General features: G+C 38.8%; 1 protein-coding gene across 9 annotated transcripts in view; it reads left to right on the forward strand.

Moving 5' to 3' along the window:
- SACM1L (SAC1 like phosphatidylinositide phosphatase) overlaps window positions 1–15,878 on the forward strand; it is an 89,402-nt gene that overhangs the window by 21,667 nt on the left and 51,857 nt on the right. For all 9 annotated transcript variants that reach the window (XR_002337508.2, XR_002337509.2, XR_014822950.1 and 6 more), the window contains exons 2-5: window positions 4,052–4,149; window positions 7,505–7,579; window positions 9,059–9,186; window positions 15,225–15,374. Coding sequence is in view for 1 of the 9 variants with exons in the window: in XM_003358405.6 (XP_003358453.3) it covers window positions 4,052–4,149; window positions 7,505–7,579; window positions 9,059–9,186; window positions 15,225–15,374 (451 nt within the window). In the remaining 8 variants the exon portion in view is untranslated. The remainder of the gene's footprint in view (window positions 1–4,051; window positions 4,150–7,504; window positions 7,580–9,058; window positions 9,187–15,224; window positions 15,375–15,878) is intronic.

A 15,878-nucleotide genomic window follows, 5' to 3' on the forward strand; every position in this document is an offset into this window, starting at 1 on the left:
GCTGATAATCTCCTCATCACTTAGCTGATTTTCTGGGGTTTTTCCTTTCTCCCTCATCTGAGTTATAGTTCTCTGTCTTTTCATTTTTATAGGTTTTTGGTGTGGTGACCTTTTTACAGATAATGGAGTTGTAGCCTCTCTTACTTCTGGTGGCTCCCCCCGTACCCCGTGGCTGAAGTCAGTATGGGGGCTTGCTCTAGGCTTCCTGATGGGAGGGACTGGTTCCCACCCACCGAAACTGGAGCTGATTCCTATCCCTCTGGTGGGTGGGGCTTTGTTTCTGGATGAGATTAGAGGCAGCTATGTGCCTGGGGGGGTCTTTAGGCAGCCTGGTTACTGCTGGGTGGGTCTGTGATCCCACCTGGACTGTTGTTTGCCCTGGGGCTTCTCAGCGCTGATGGGTGGGGCCAGATTTTTTCCAAAATGGCCACCTCCACAGAAATGCATGCTGAGGAATATTCTCAAGAGCTTTGCTTCCAATGCCCTTCCCCCACAACAAGCCACATTCACCCCTTGTTATCCCAGGAGATCCTCCAAGAGCTGCAGTCAGGTCTGACCCAGATTCCTACGGAGATTTTGCTTTGCCCTGGGACCCAGTGCATGTGAAATTCTGTGTGTGCCTTTTAAGAATGGGGTCTCCATTACCCCCAATCCCTTGGAGCTCCTGCGCACAAGCCCCGCTGGCCTTCAATGCCAGATGCTCCGGGGCCTCTTTCTCCCAATGCCAGATCCCCAGGTGTGGGGACTTGACTTGGGGCTCAGAACTCTTACTCCTGTAGGTGAGTCTCTGTGATACTGTTAGTTTCCAGTCTGTGGGGCTTACCACCCAGGAGGTATGGGGTTGCTTATATCTCATAATCGCCCCTTCTACTTCTTGATGTGGCCTCCTCCTTGTCTTCTGGAGTGGGATATCTTTTTGAAAGTTTCCAATCCATTTGGTTGAAGATTGCTTAGCATTTGGTTATATGTAATTTTGTTGTTTTTAGGCAAGAAGTTGAGCTCCAGTCCTCCCAAAAGCTTTTTAAAGTCTTGTTTTTTCATTAAAAATTTTTTTTGTATTTCTGTCTTTCTTTTTTTTTTTTCTTTGGCTTTTTAGGGCTGCAGGTGCATCATATGGAAGTTCCCAGGCTAGGGGTTGAATCAGAGCTATTGCTGCTGGCCTATACCAAAGCCATAGCTATGCAAGATCCGAGCCACATCTGCAGCCTACACCACAGCTCATGGCCGTGCTGGATCCTTAACCCACTGAGCGGGGCTGGCGATTGAACTCACATCCAGATGGATCCTAGTTGAGTTCATTACCTCTGAGCCAAGGCAGGAACTCCTCTATTTTTTACTTGTTTATTACCTACCTCATTGTCCCTAGTGCTTGTGTAATGCTTACCACGTGGTAGCTTTTCAGTAAATTTATTGACTTACTTACTCTTAGTTGCAACTTACCCTTGCTCAAAACATCTTCTATAGATGCAGACTAATGTGTTTTTTTTGTTTTTTGTTTTTTTAAGGATTCGATACTAGAGGTAACTATTCTATGACTAGATTGTCTGGAATTTTTTCATATTTTCTTTGGTTTGTTTCAAGACCACTCACTTTTTCTTTTTATAGTTTTATTGATGCATAGTTGACATGCAACCAATTGCATGTATTTAAAATGTGCACTTTGAGACATGTTTTACACCTGTGAAACCATCACCAGAATCAAGATAATGAATACATTCATCACCCCCAAAAGTTTCCTTGTGCCTGTAATCTCTTCCTTTTTTTCCTTCTCTGTGTGAGTTAAACATACAACTACCATATGATCCAGCCACTCTGCTTCCAAGTAGTCACCCAAGAGAAATGGATGCATATATCTGCCTTAAGACCTGTATTAGAATATTCATAGAAGCTTTATTCATAGTATCCTAACTGGAAATTGCACAGATGTCTGTGAGCAAGTGAATGAATAAACAAATTGTGACATATCCATACCGTGGAATACTATTCAGCAATAAAAAGGAATATATACTTAGTTTGAATTGAAGGCTGCAATATTTGAGGTAGACTTGTTTTCTTTATTTCATTTCTTCGCCCACCCCCACCCCTCTTTTTTTTTTGGCTGTCCTGTGGCATATGGCATTCTTGGGCCAGGGATTGATCTAAGCAGCAGTTGTGACCCAAACTGGAGCTGCAGCAGCACCAGATCCTTAACCCACTGCCCTGGGCTGGGGATAGATCTTTGTCCCAGGGCTCCTGAGATTCCATTGATCCCATTGAGTCAGAGCCTGAACACCTGTTGCATTTCTTGATTTGTATTAAAATTGACTTTCGTTGCCTTTAGCATACACCCGCCCCAGAGGAAACTAGCCCAGTATTAAGAACTTAGTTACAGATGAACTATAAAAGGATATAAGTTATATTTAGATAATTAAGGGTTGATTATTCTTCAAAAACTTAAAGTCATAAATGGTCAGTACAGTTTGTCTGCTACAGGACTTGTTTCTGTAACACCATATAGCTTATATATGGACAGTAAGAAATTATGTCAGTGATGGTGTGCGGGTTTAATTAAGATTTTTCATAGGCAAGGGGAGTGGAATAGAGGGAGTAGAATTAAAAGGGAAAGACAAGGGCCCTCAGATTGACTGCTGTACAGACAGTTCTTTCAGATGAGGTATAAGAATAACAGGTTAGTCCCCAGAAAACTAGACATGCTAGTTCCTACCCCAACTCTGGTCGGCTCCTGTAGGTTCTCCACAGCTGTGGGTTCCGGGTTGGTTGAATCCAAGGATGCGGATGCCATCTGTACTGCACCTTTAAAAAAAAAAGTTTTTTTTATAGTTGATTTACATTGTTCTGTCAATTTCTGCTGTACAGCAGAGTGACCCAGTCATATATCTCTATACACTCTCTTTCTTACATTATCTTTCATCATGTTCCATCACAGTAATTGGACATAGTTTTCTGTGCTATACAGCAGGGCCTTGTTGTCTATCCATTGTAAATGTAATTTTTTTTTTTTTCGGTCTGTTCCTGAGGCATACCAAAGTTCCCAGGCCAGGGATCCAATCCAGGCCACAGTATTGACAACACCAGATCCTTAATCACTAGGCTACCAGGGAACTCCCATGTACCACACCATTTTATCTGAGGGACTTGGGTATTCATGAACTTTGGTATCCAGAACCAATCCCAGAGGGATACCTGTATTTACCCATGCGTACACCTTACCAACAGCCTCAATCTCCATTGTTTTAGTGCCTGCCAATCTTTTTTTTATATTATTGTTTTTGTTCATTGTTATTTCCTTAGGCAGTCTCCAACTGTGTTGAATTGCTTGCTGGTGTTACCCAAGTTATCTCGTGAGTTCCAGCTTTTAATTTTGTTGGACCCAGGTTACAAAATTGCATACATTTTGAGCACTCTGTTCCAACCCTAATTTTGCCCCCTTTATTTTTTATTTTGCAGAATGAAATGTTTTTTTTTTCAAGAATACATGCAGCTGTCTAACAACAAAAAGCCTGAAATGTCAAAGTAGTTTATTTTAAACAATTTCCTGGAAATGTGTTTAATATTTTTAGCTAATACTTAAATCTTGGTTACTATGTGTCAGATGTTCTGAGTGCTTGTCAAGATTAGCTCATTTTATCCTCATAGCAGCGCTATTTAATGAGTCTGGTATTATCCTTATTTTATGGATAAGGGAACTGAAGAACAGAGAGGATGAGCAACATGCCCAAGATGATACAGCACAGGTAGTCTGGTTTCATAGACTGTGATTCTGGTTGTTGTGCTCCATTGCCTTCTGCACCATATTGAATATAAATTAGGTTTTAGTATGATTTTCTTGTATGAGTCAAATTGGTGGTTTTACAGCAAATTAAAACCCTATCAGCATTAAATTAAGTGAAAAGAGTTGCAGTAACACATCAGGCAAGCATAACAGCTTTATTTATTAAGAAGCTGGGAAAATAATGTCAAATTTAAACACTGCTAAAGTTGTTGTAATAGTTTTTTTGGAAGTCTTCATTTCATTTGGTTTAGGTATTTATGGTTTTAAATTTCTTCTTAGGCATACCACACCTGAAAAATTTTATGTGGAAGCTTGCGATGATGGAGCAGATGATGTACTTATCATCGACCGTGTGTCCACAGAAGTTACCCTCTCAGGTATTTCATAGCCAAATTTAGCAGTGTCTAAAAAGACTTTACACTTGAGTTGCAATAGTTAAATTAATGAGAGCTATGTCAGTGTGTGGATCTCTTGAGTGTCTTCTTAGAAAATTTTAATTCCTTTTTTTTTTTTTTTTTTTTTAGGGCCACACTCACGACACGTGGAGGTTCCCAGGCTAGGGGTACAATCAGAGTTACAGCTGCTGGCCTACACCACAGCAATGCAGGATCCTTAACCCACTGAGTGAGGCCAGGGATCAAACCCACAACCTCATGGTTCTTAGTCGGATTTGTTTCCGCTTCGCCATGATAGGAACTCCAGAAAATTTTAATTCTTGCTACCTCATTTGATTTTTATACTTCGGGTGCTTCTTTTCGTGAAAAGGAGAAATGATCTAGAAAATTTTAGGTAGCATTTTACTGTTCATCAGGATTTTAAAACAATTATTTTTTCTTTGTTCCCTTATTGGTACTATAACAGGATTGGTTTTGTTGATGTGTAAGGTCCTTTCTAGCTGTGAGATTTAAAGTATTTGAGTGTGAGAGAGTTGTTTTAGCATTAAGTGTGTGGAATTTTAACAGCAGCTTTGCTTTTGAAAATACTCATGACTATGAAAATAATAAATGAAAAATAATATAGACATCACTGATTAAAACTTGTATTTTAGACAGATTAGTTTTCCTAAGCGCTATCTTATTTTTCTGTCCAATTATACATATATATATATATATTTTTTTGTCTTTTGTCTTTTTTTGTTGTTGTTGTTGTTGTTGCTATTTCTTGGGCCGCTCCCACGGCATATGGAGGTTCCCAGGCCAGGGGTTGAATCGGAGCTGTAGCCACCGGCCTACGCCAGAGCCACAGCAACGCGGGATCCGAGCCGCGTCTGCAACCTACACCACAGCTCACGGCAATGCCGGATCGTTAACCCACTGAGCAAGGGCAGGGACCGAACCCGCAACCTCATGGTTCCTAGTCGGATTCGTTAACCACTGCGCCACGACGGGAACTCCTGTCCAATTATATTTTAAGCAGCGTTGGTGGTATAGTGGTGAGCATAGCTGCCTTCCAATTACATTTTGGTTTTGCTTCTCTGGGTTGTGAAAAACAACTTGTTTTTCAGTTATGTGAAACACTGATTTCTGACTAGATTAATATGGAATAATTTTGGTGACAAATTACTGTACCATGTGATATCACATTTGAATTTCATATTTCATTTGTTTAAAAATTCACCTTTAGACAAAGTTCTATACTATTATTTTCTTAAGTACAGTATTGGAGTAACCATAGAATAGACATTCAGTAAATAGTAAATATCCTGTGAAGGGATAAAATGAAACATGAAAATATTTTGCCTAGGATACTGAAGTATAAGAAAGGTAGGACTATAAATCCACATTTCCTTGATTATTTGCTTATTCTGGTAAGTACCATATATAGCTTTTTCTTTGATGAAATGTAGTCAGAGCTGTTTTACTTTTGGGTTTTTTTTTTTTTTTTTTAGGGCCATACCTCGGCATATGGAAGTTCCCAGGCTAGGGTCCAGTCGGAGCCGTAGCTGCTGGCCTCTGCTTCAGCCACAGCAATGCCAGATGTGAGCCTTGTCGGTGACCTACACCACAGCTCACGGCAACATCAGATCCTTAACCCACTGAGCAAGGCCGGGGTCGAACCCGCATCCTCATGGATACTAGTCGGGTTCATTAACCGCTGAGCCACGTTGGTAACTCCTGTTTTAGTTTGATAATTTTGCATTTCCTGTGACTGTTGCTTGGTGGCTGGTGTCTCAGAATAGCTGACTGGTTTTAACCACTGTTAATGCACTTCTCCTAAACTTTAATCACATATATCATGTCGATATAATGTAGTGTTTTATAAAAACATTTGTGTGGATGTATTTTCAGTGATTGTTGACCTTTCAGTGACAATTATATTTGTAAGTAGAGATTGCAGACCCATGTTGAGTGGACAGAACTAAAGGTCATGAATAATTTGGCTGCAGAAATGGTCCCAGATAGTCATCAGACATGTGAAGAGATACTTTGACCTGAAGTCAGTGATGATAAAGGGCTCACAGTTTCTCTGCCAGTTTCCTTTTACCATTGAGCAAGCAGACCATTACCGCTGAAAGAGGATTTTTTTTTTTTCTTCCATGAAAAACTAACATAGTCTTAGGAATCATAGTTTTGTTGATGTTACACTCCACTTAATGTAACTTATAGCTCTACCAATAGTACATTTATGTTTATCAGTGATCTCAATATATTCAGAATTTTCTCTCAGCTTTTCACTGCACTCTTATTTCCATTTTTCATAGTGGTTAATTGTGGCATAACATTACTAAGTAAATTGAATTATTGAGAGAAACAAGTGAATTTTATACCTTATTTAGAATTATTTTATTCAGAATAACAAGTCTGCCTTTAAGAGACAGGACTTGAGTTTACAGCAGTATTTCAAAATGGATTCCAGGAAGATAATTAAACTATGACCGAAAGAAATATTTTATGGCCACATAAGTTTGGAAAACTTTGAATTAAACAGTGAAATAGATTGCTTATACTGTAGGCCTTCTCAGAGCCTTTAATCTCCTATGATGCATTATGATGCAGAGAGGAAGCAGAGTTAGTATGGATGTGGCAAAATAAGCTGCTTTGACTGGGAAACCCTCGTTCCCTGCTTTTTTGGCGTATTCCCTAAACTAGAAGTCTACAAAATGTTTTGTGAAACATATTGGCTTAAAGTTTAACAATTGTGAAATGAACCTTATAATCCGAGGCACTCTTATTAATAAGAGCCTTTATTATTGATAAAACGACAATTAATAATGAAGCCTCTCTGCGTACCACATAAATTTGTTAAACATGAGCAGGAGGCTTTTCCTTTCTCCTTCCACTCTTGGATCTTTGCCTCCATTTCCCACACTTTTAGATGGAATAGGCAAGTCCTTTTTTGTATTTCATTTGTTGCATGTTGAAATCAAAATTCATGTCTCAACTTCCACTTACTTTCTTATTTTATTAGAGGGATGGAGACTTGGTTTCTGACAAGAGGTTAAATAAATTTGGTTGAGAATTGGCATTAAAAATAACCCTTAATTTACCTAGTGAGGTTGCTGAAGCATGTTACTTTTGGCACCATATTCTGGATAGGCAGAGACCTTTGTATGTACATGAACATCTTTATTTTATATTCTGCCAACATGGAGGTCTAACAGTAATGACAGAATATTGCTTTCTTAGAACAAAGCTTGCTCACTGATTTAGTCAAAATAACCACTGAAGTGAAACTAAATTTCTCTTCCTGTTGGTGAGCTTTTTCTAAGGATTTTTCTTTTTTTCTTTAAAGTCAAGAAAGATATTCCTCCTTCGGCCGTCACAAGACCAATATTTGGTATACTGGGCACAATCCATCTGGTGGCAGGTAAGAAAAATGAGCTAAGGTGGACAAAGAAGGTAACTAAATTGACGCTATTAGAGTATAAGATAAAGGCACACTTTACATCTTGCTTTAGGCAGTGAATCTGTAGGGTAGGTATTGGGCATTAATTTCTAAAAGTAATGTACTCCAAATAGCAAGTGGTTAAATTTATAACACCTAAATTTTATTTTATTTTATTTAAATTTTTTTGTCTTTTTGCCTTTTCTAGGCCTGCTCCTTTGGCATATGGAGGTTCCCAGGCTAGGGGTCTAATTGGAGCTGTAGCCGCCGGCCTATGCCAGAGCCACAGCAATGGGGAATCCGAGCCACATCTTCAACCTACACCACAGCTCACGGCAATGCCGGATCCTTAACCCACTGAGCGAGGCCAGGGATTGAACCTGCAACCTCATGGTTCCTAGTCGGATTCATTAACCACTGAGCCATGAAGGGAACTCTAACACCTAAATTTTTTTTTAAAAAAAGTTTTGATACTGGGGTTGAATATGGCAGTGCATGTTAGAGAATGTTACCTGGTTCTGAGTTATTAGGAAAGTGATTTTGTTTACTTTTTATTTCATTGAACTTTAAAATAAAGTTCCTCTTATATCAGGCATTGTGATGGATGTTGTTTATAAAAGATGCGAGTCCTTTTTGTCCTGCATTTTACAGTCCAGTGAGAAGCATTTAAGTAGTAAGTTACTGCAGTACAGTGTGACAAGTTCTAGGAGAGAGATGTACATAGGAAAACTTTAAGGTAGGTCACCTGTGGTGAGAGCCCTGAACAGATCTGAAGAATTCATCTAGTGGTAAAGGCTTACCCTGCTTTATTGGTGGGAGGAAGAAATGGCCAGGATCAAGGTTAGTGTGTTATGCATGGTGTTGTGATGGCTTCTTGATTCTGACCACTCATCTTTGTAACGCTGCAGTAACCGGTTGGTTATACTGCCTCAGCACATTTCTCTACAATTTAGAATGACACTAAGGACATGAGAGGTATAGATGGGGCATTGTCCTGCAGTGGCCAGATCTCATGACCTTTGATACTTTAGGTCACAGATTGGGAAATAAATTTAGCAGAAGTTCATATGCTTTGGGGATAGAGAGAGAAGGGGAAGGAAGGAGGGAAAGAGATCAAGAGCATGCTATAGTTTGACCTTTGAGTAAAAATTTTTCTAAGTGATTCTCTGGTCCTTCCTTCCTTCCTCCCTCCCTCCCTTTCCCCACCCCCTTGGCATGTGGAAGTTTGACCCGAACCGCTGCAGTGACAATGCCAGATCCTTAACCTGCTGCACCATCAGGGAATACCCTGTGCTGGTCCTTCTATTCATAAATTGTGAGATTGCTTAAAAAATAAGTATAGGTCTTTCATCTATTTAGCATAATTCTGCTAGCCTTAAGTGTTTAAACAATAAAGACTGCTGCTTTTGGCTTTACAGTTGCCTTATTTTTATTTATGTGGTTTTGGCTTTGCTTTTGCAGGTAATTATCTGATTGTCATTACCAAAAAGAAAAAAATAGGTGAATTTTTCAATCATGTAATCTGGAAAGCGACAGATTTTGATGTCCTTTCTTATAAGAAGACAATGTTGCATTTAACTGATATTCAGGTAAGAACTAGAAGCACTTACTAATTGCACAACCCAAAGAAGTACCATGGAGTGGGTGGGAAAGGGAGGTAGAACACAGGATGTTTGATGGATTTCTTTTAAGCCTAATTACTTAAGCAACACGAAGAACAAAGTCACACTACATACCTAGCTATAAAATGCAATTTTTCTTTTTTTGGGGGGGCGCGGCCCACCTGTGGCATGTGGAAGGTCCCAGGCTAGGGGTTGAATCGGAGCTGCAGCTGCCACCCTGGGCCAAAAATGTAATTTTAACAATGACCTTCATGTATCTTAATGCTCTTGGTTTTGGTGGTATTGTTTTTTTTTTAAACTGGCTCAAGTCTGAAAAAATATGAAATTTCATACAGAGGAAAAGGACAAACAAAATTCATGTATACTCAACACGCAGATTTAACTTTATATCCTTTTTTTAAAGAAATAAAATGTCTTTGAAGTTCTGCTCATCCCATTTCATTCCCTCTTTCCCCAGGGGAAAAATACATTTTTCTTTTGCCATGTGTGAATGTGAGTCTGTGCGCATGTGCACATGTTCAAACAGTATTCCTTTTGCACAGTTTCTCTATGCACAGATTTCAGTTACCACAGTTTAGTTCACACCAGTCCCCAACAACATAGTTTAAAGTTCAATTACCATAGTATATTGACTAAAGAATTAGCTCAGGGTGCAAAAAAAAAAAAAAAAAAAAACCCAAAAAGTGACAACTCTAAAAGTGAAATTCAAATTGAACATGAATGGAGTGTAGAAGAAATAGCTGGTGGTGGGAATGCCGACACTGCTACTGTTCATGAGGCTCTAGATATGCAGCCAGAGGTCCCAGTGAGGGTGACTTCATTGACAATAATGGCGCAGTGGTTCTCAGTAATGGTGAAGAGGCTGAAGGTGTCCTGGGAGAAAGTGATGTTGGCAACAAATTTCACATTAAAGGAACTCACAGAAGTATTATGACTCTTAACAGCGCAAAGGATAAAGTGTTAGAAGCTGGTTCAAGCTTAGATGTATGATAGATAGCTCACCAGGGTGTAGAAAAGATGGTATCATAAGTTACATAATGAAAAGAATGCAAGCACTGTTCAGGCTACTCTTGATAAAATTTTGACAAGAAATAATACACACACTCACACATATACATATATATACTTTTTTTTTTTTTTTTTTGGCTGTGCCCATGGCATGCAGAAGTTCCTGGACCAGGAATGGAATCTGAGCCTAAGCTGGGACTTAATGCCACCACTGTGACACCACCAGATCCTTAGCCCACTGCAGCACAGCAGAAACTCCAGAAATTACCTTTTCTAAATCAGCATTATGTTTAGAGATTTATACTTATTGAGTATTTGTACTTAAATGTAATTTTATTTATAGGGTTTGCTTTTTAAAAATTTTAAGTTGTATTTTTACTCCCAAGATTATGAAAAGTTTGTTTTTGAAGGAAAGTTTATTTTAAAACATGTAACTTAACCTATGATATATATTTAAAAAATTAGTCTTAGCACTGTTGTCTTATTGACCAAGTAAAACTGTAGGCTATGGTTTTTATTTTTTGTCTTTTTAGGGTCACGCCCTCAGTGCATGGAAGTTCTCAGTCTATGAATTGGAGCTGTAGCTGCTGTCCTATGCCACAGCCACAGCAATGCCAGATCCGAGCTGCGTCTGCGACCTATACCACAGCTCAGGGCAATGTCAGATCCTTAACCCACTGAGTGAGGCCAGGGATCGAAACTGCGTCCTCATGGATACTAGTCAGATTCACTTCTGCTGAGCCACAATGGGAACTCCTAGGCTATGGTTTTTATATTTCAGTTTAAACTTAAAATTTCTTTACTTTATATATCAATATATTAATATATTCATTCTCTATGAGACATGGTAATTTAAGGCAATAAAAATGGTTGTATTCATTTAGTAGCCCAGTAATATTTACATGGACAATTTCTTCTTGATTGCTTTAATTTGTCTTCAGGGCGCATAACTAATTTTAGCACTCCTCATTGTATATGCTTTGTTTATACTTTTATTTTTTTTATTTATTTTTATTTTTTTTGTCTTTTGTCTTTTTTGTTGTTGTTGTTGTTGTTATTGTTGCTATTTCTTGGGCCGCTCCCGCGGCATATGGAGGTTCCCAGGCTAGGGGTTGAATCGGAGCTGTAGCCACCGGCCTACGCCAGAGCCACAGCAACGTGGGATCCGAGCCGTGTCTGCAACCTACACCACAGCCCACGGCAATGCCGGATCGTTAACCCACTGAGCACGGGCAGGGATCAAACCCGCAACCTCATGGTTCCTAGTCGGATTCGTTAACCACTGCACCACGACGGGAACTCCTATACTTTTTTTTTTAATGTCTGAGGCCAAATTAAAAATTTTGTAACATGTATATTTATAACATATAGATTAACATGTTAATCATTTGATAAACATTAAACATTACTAAACTTAAAAATTACTTTTAGGGAATTCCCATCATGGCTCAGTAGTAACTAACCTGTCTAGTGTCTGTGAGGACGCAGGTTTGATCCCTGGCCTCGCTCAGTGGGTTAAGGATCTGGCATTGCTGAGAGCTGTGGTGTAGGTTGCAGATGTGGATTGGATCCTGCGTTGCCATGGCTGCGGTTTAGGCCTCAGCTGGAGCTCCGATTTGACCCCTAGCCTGGGAACTTCCATATGCCATTGGTGCAGCCCTACAAAGCAAAAAAAAAAAAAAATATTACTTTTAAAAACAAGGATAAAAACAAATAGCAATCTTAGTGTTCATTGGGGAAAGCCAGCTAAAATGATTATCAGAAGAGTTCCTGTTGTGGTTCAGCTCGTCAAGAACCTGACATAGGGTCTGTGAGGATGCGGGTTCAATGCCTGGCCTTGCTTGGTGGGTTAAGGGTCCAGCATTGCCACAAGCTGTGGTGTAAATTGCAATTGTGGCTCAGATCCATTGTTGTCGTGGCTGTGGAATAGGCCTGTAGCTCTGATATAACTCCTAGCCCAGGAACTTCAGGCTGCAGGTGTGGCCTTAAAAAAAAAAAAAGGCAAAAAGAATATGATTATCAGAAAATAAATATGAAGAGTTCCCTGGTAGTCTAGTAGTTAGGACTTGGTGCTTTCACTGCTGCAGCCCAGGTTCAATTCCTGGTCTCAGAGCTGCGATCCCACATCAAGCAGATACACATGGGGCCAAATAATAAATAAATAAATTTTATCTTTTAAAAAAAGAAAAATAAATATAAGTATTACTCTTGTTGGATCTTCCTTTCTCATTGAAGTATAATTAACTTACAGTATTATATTAGTTTCAGGTGTACAACATAGTAATTCAATATTAATATACATTAGAATTTGATCACCAGGATAAGTCTAGTTACAGTTTGTGACCATACAGATTTACTATACTGCTATTGACAGTATTCCCTAGACTGTACATTATATCTCCATGACTTATTTATTCTATAACGGAAAGTTTGTATCTTTTTTTTTTTTTTTTCTGCATCTGTGGCAAATGGGAGTTCCCAGGCTAAGGGTTGAATTGGAGCTGCAGTGCTGGACATTGCCACAGCCAAAGCTATAGCTATGCCAGATTCGAGCCATATCTGCAACCTACACCACAGCTCACAGCAATACTGGATCCTTAACTCACTGAGCAAGGCTAGAGATCGCACCTGCATCTTCATCGGTACTAGTTGGGTTCTTAACCCACTGAGCTACAATGGGAACTCCCAACTCCCGGAGGCTTATATCTCTTAATCTCCCGTGCCTATTTAATTTATTCTTCCTACCCCTAACCCCACTGGCAACCTTGAATTTGTTCTCTCTGAGTCTCTTTCTGTCATTTTTAATTTCTTTCGTCAATGTGTTTCTTACAGGTACAGGTCTTTTACCACCCTGGTTAGATTTAGTCTTAGGTATTCTTTTTTATGCAGTTGTAAATGGGATTGTCTTCATATTTTCTCTTACTGTTAGCTCACCGTTAGTGTGTAGAAATGCAACAGATTTCTATATATTATTTTTATATGCTGCCATTTTACTAAATTCATTTATTCTACTAGGTTTTCGGTGGCATCATTAGTATTTGCTATACATAGTGTCATGTCATCTCCAGACAGTGATGGTTTTACTTCCTTTTCAGTTTGGATTCCTTTTATTTCTTTTTCGTGTCTAATTGCTATGGCTAGGACATCTAAATGTTGAGAATGGGCATCCTTGACTTATTCCTGATCTTAGAGGAAATGCTTTCAGCTTTTTGCTATTGAGTTTGATGTTGTCATATATAGTCTTTATTACGTTAAGGTGTGTTTCCCCATACCTACTTTGCTGAGAGCTTTTATCAGAAATGGATATTGAATTTTGTAAAAAGCTTTTTCTGCATCTGCTGAGATGATCATATGATTTTTATTCTTCAGTTTGTTAATGTAGTATATCATATTGATTGGGATTTGTGGATACTAAACCATCCTTCCATCCCTGGAATCAATAATACTTGATCATGGTGTATGATCTTTTTTTTTTTCCTCTTTTGGGTCACACCCACAGCATATGGAAGTTCTCAGACTAGGGGTTGAATTGGAGCTGCAGCTGCTGGCCTGCACCACAGCCACTGCAACACCGGTCTGAGCCACATCTGTGACCTCTGCCACAGCTTGCAGCAATGTCAGATCCTTAACCCACTGAGTGAGGCCAGGGACTGAACCTAAATCCTCATGGATACTAGTTGAGTTCTTAACCCATAAGCCACAATGGGAACTATCTTTTAAATATATTGTTGAATTTGATTTGCTAATATTTTGTTGGAGATTTTTGCATCTGTGTTCGATATTGTTATTGGCCTACAATTTTCTTTCTTTGTGGTGACTTTATCTGGTTTTGCTATCAGGGTGATGCTGGCCTCATGGAGTTGGGAAATATTTCTTGCTCTTCAATTTTTTCGAATAGCTTGAGGGTAGGGGTTTACTTATTATTCTTATTGACTTCTATTATATTTTTAACACTTCTTTAAATATTTGGTATAATTCACCTGTGAATCCATTTGGTCCTGGACTTTTGTGGATAGTTTTTTTGATCACTGATTCAATTTCATTACTGGTAATAAATCTGTTTATATTTTTTATTTGTGGGTTGCCTGCCTGGCAGTGTGGGTCTTAGTCCTCCTAACCGTCTCATTGTAGTTCCTTCTTTATATCTTTAGTTGTAGAAAATCTCTTCTACTAGTCTTCAGGTTGTTTTCATAGATAGCTTGTAGTAATTGTAAATTTGGTGTGCCTGTGAGAGGTGAGCTCACGGTTTTCCTCTTTTACCATCTTGGCCCCTTCTCTCTCTCCTCGATGTTTCTTTTCAATCTTTGCTTGAAAAGAAAAATAAAGAATTCCATTTTACTTCCCAACTTGGCTAAGCCAGTAAACTTTCTTAGGAATGAAGATGGTATTAATCTCTTGTTATTGACTATCTGTACTACTGGGCCTCTCATGGAGTTTATGTTTTTCCTTCATCAAATGAGGATAATTATGCTAAACCAGCAAAGTGCTTCTGTGAAGATGAAAAAGAATCTATGTAAAGCCTTGTGGATATTCAGGTTTCTAGTAGAGAAGTACTAGCACAGTGTTGTAGCTACACACACAGACACACATAGAGTTGGGATGCTTTGGACAAAGTAAAAGGAATAGTTTGACTTTACCAACATTATGCTCCCCCCATGTTTTTACAACTTGAGGTACACAGTAGGTCATAACCTAAGGTGGTGGTGTTTTGTTAAAATCACTCTTCTGCCCTTTAGAGTAAAAATTATGAAGGACACCAATAGGAAGGAGTTCTACCTAATCAATGATTATAATCCCCTATGCTGTCTAGCAATGGCCACGTGCCAGGAACTGTCCCAGGACCTGGGGAAATGGTGAGCATCCTCTTTACCAGTCTTTGTGCCAGTGGCTTTAACAGGGCTGCAGTTACAGGTTTTTATTTTTCACTCTTTTGTCATGCTGATAGATTCCTTTTCAAGTATGAGGTGGACTGATTGTTTTCTCTCCTTTGTTTACAGTTACAAGATAATAAAACTTTCCTAGCAATGATAAACCATGTCTTGAGTGTGGACGGGTTTTACTTTTCAACGACGTATGATTTGACCCATACTTTGCAGCGGCTGTCCAACACTAGTCCAGAATTCCAGGAAATGAGTCTCTTGGAAAGGGTAAGCTTTACCTTTGGTTTATTATTACTTACTGATTTTGTGTGTGTGTGTTTAATTTTAAGGAACGTGTCTCTGTTTCATCTATGAAAATATATATTGATTTTTCTCAGTCCTGGCTTTGTTAGGATCATGTATGGGGCTTTGAAAACATATCATGTTTCAAATATACATCACAATTCCAAATTCAGGACCCTAGGATCTGTGCATGTTACACAAACAGGATTAAGAACCCTGTGTGTCTATTTTTAGAAATCTGGCCTAAACACATGTTTGTAATTTCCTAGATCTTGGTGTTCTATAGTTATTAGCATTAGCTACATAATTATGCTTGTAAAATTAATGTTCTAACGTGTAATATTCTTTATGCAGTGGTAGTATTTATAGTTTTTACAACTAGAAAAGTAACAGCTTATTAAGAACTTGAAAAATATGCTTTTTTTAAGGTGGGGGTTTGGGTTATTTTTTGCTTTTTTAAATTAAGGTAATTGTATCCTTAAAACTAGA

Source organism: Sus scrofa, chromosome 13 (assembly GCF_054392235.1).
Source record: "Sus scrofa isolate SSC_HxYL_T2T_F1_AM1 chromosome 13, Sscrofa_HxYL_maternal_Yorkshire_Landrace_v2.0, whole genome shotgun sequence".
Classification (NCBI taxonomy): domain Eukaryota; kingdom Metazoa; phylum Chordata; class Mammalia; order Artiodactyla; family Suidae; genus Sus; species Sus scrofa.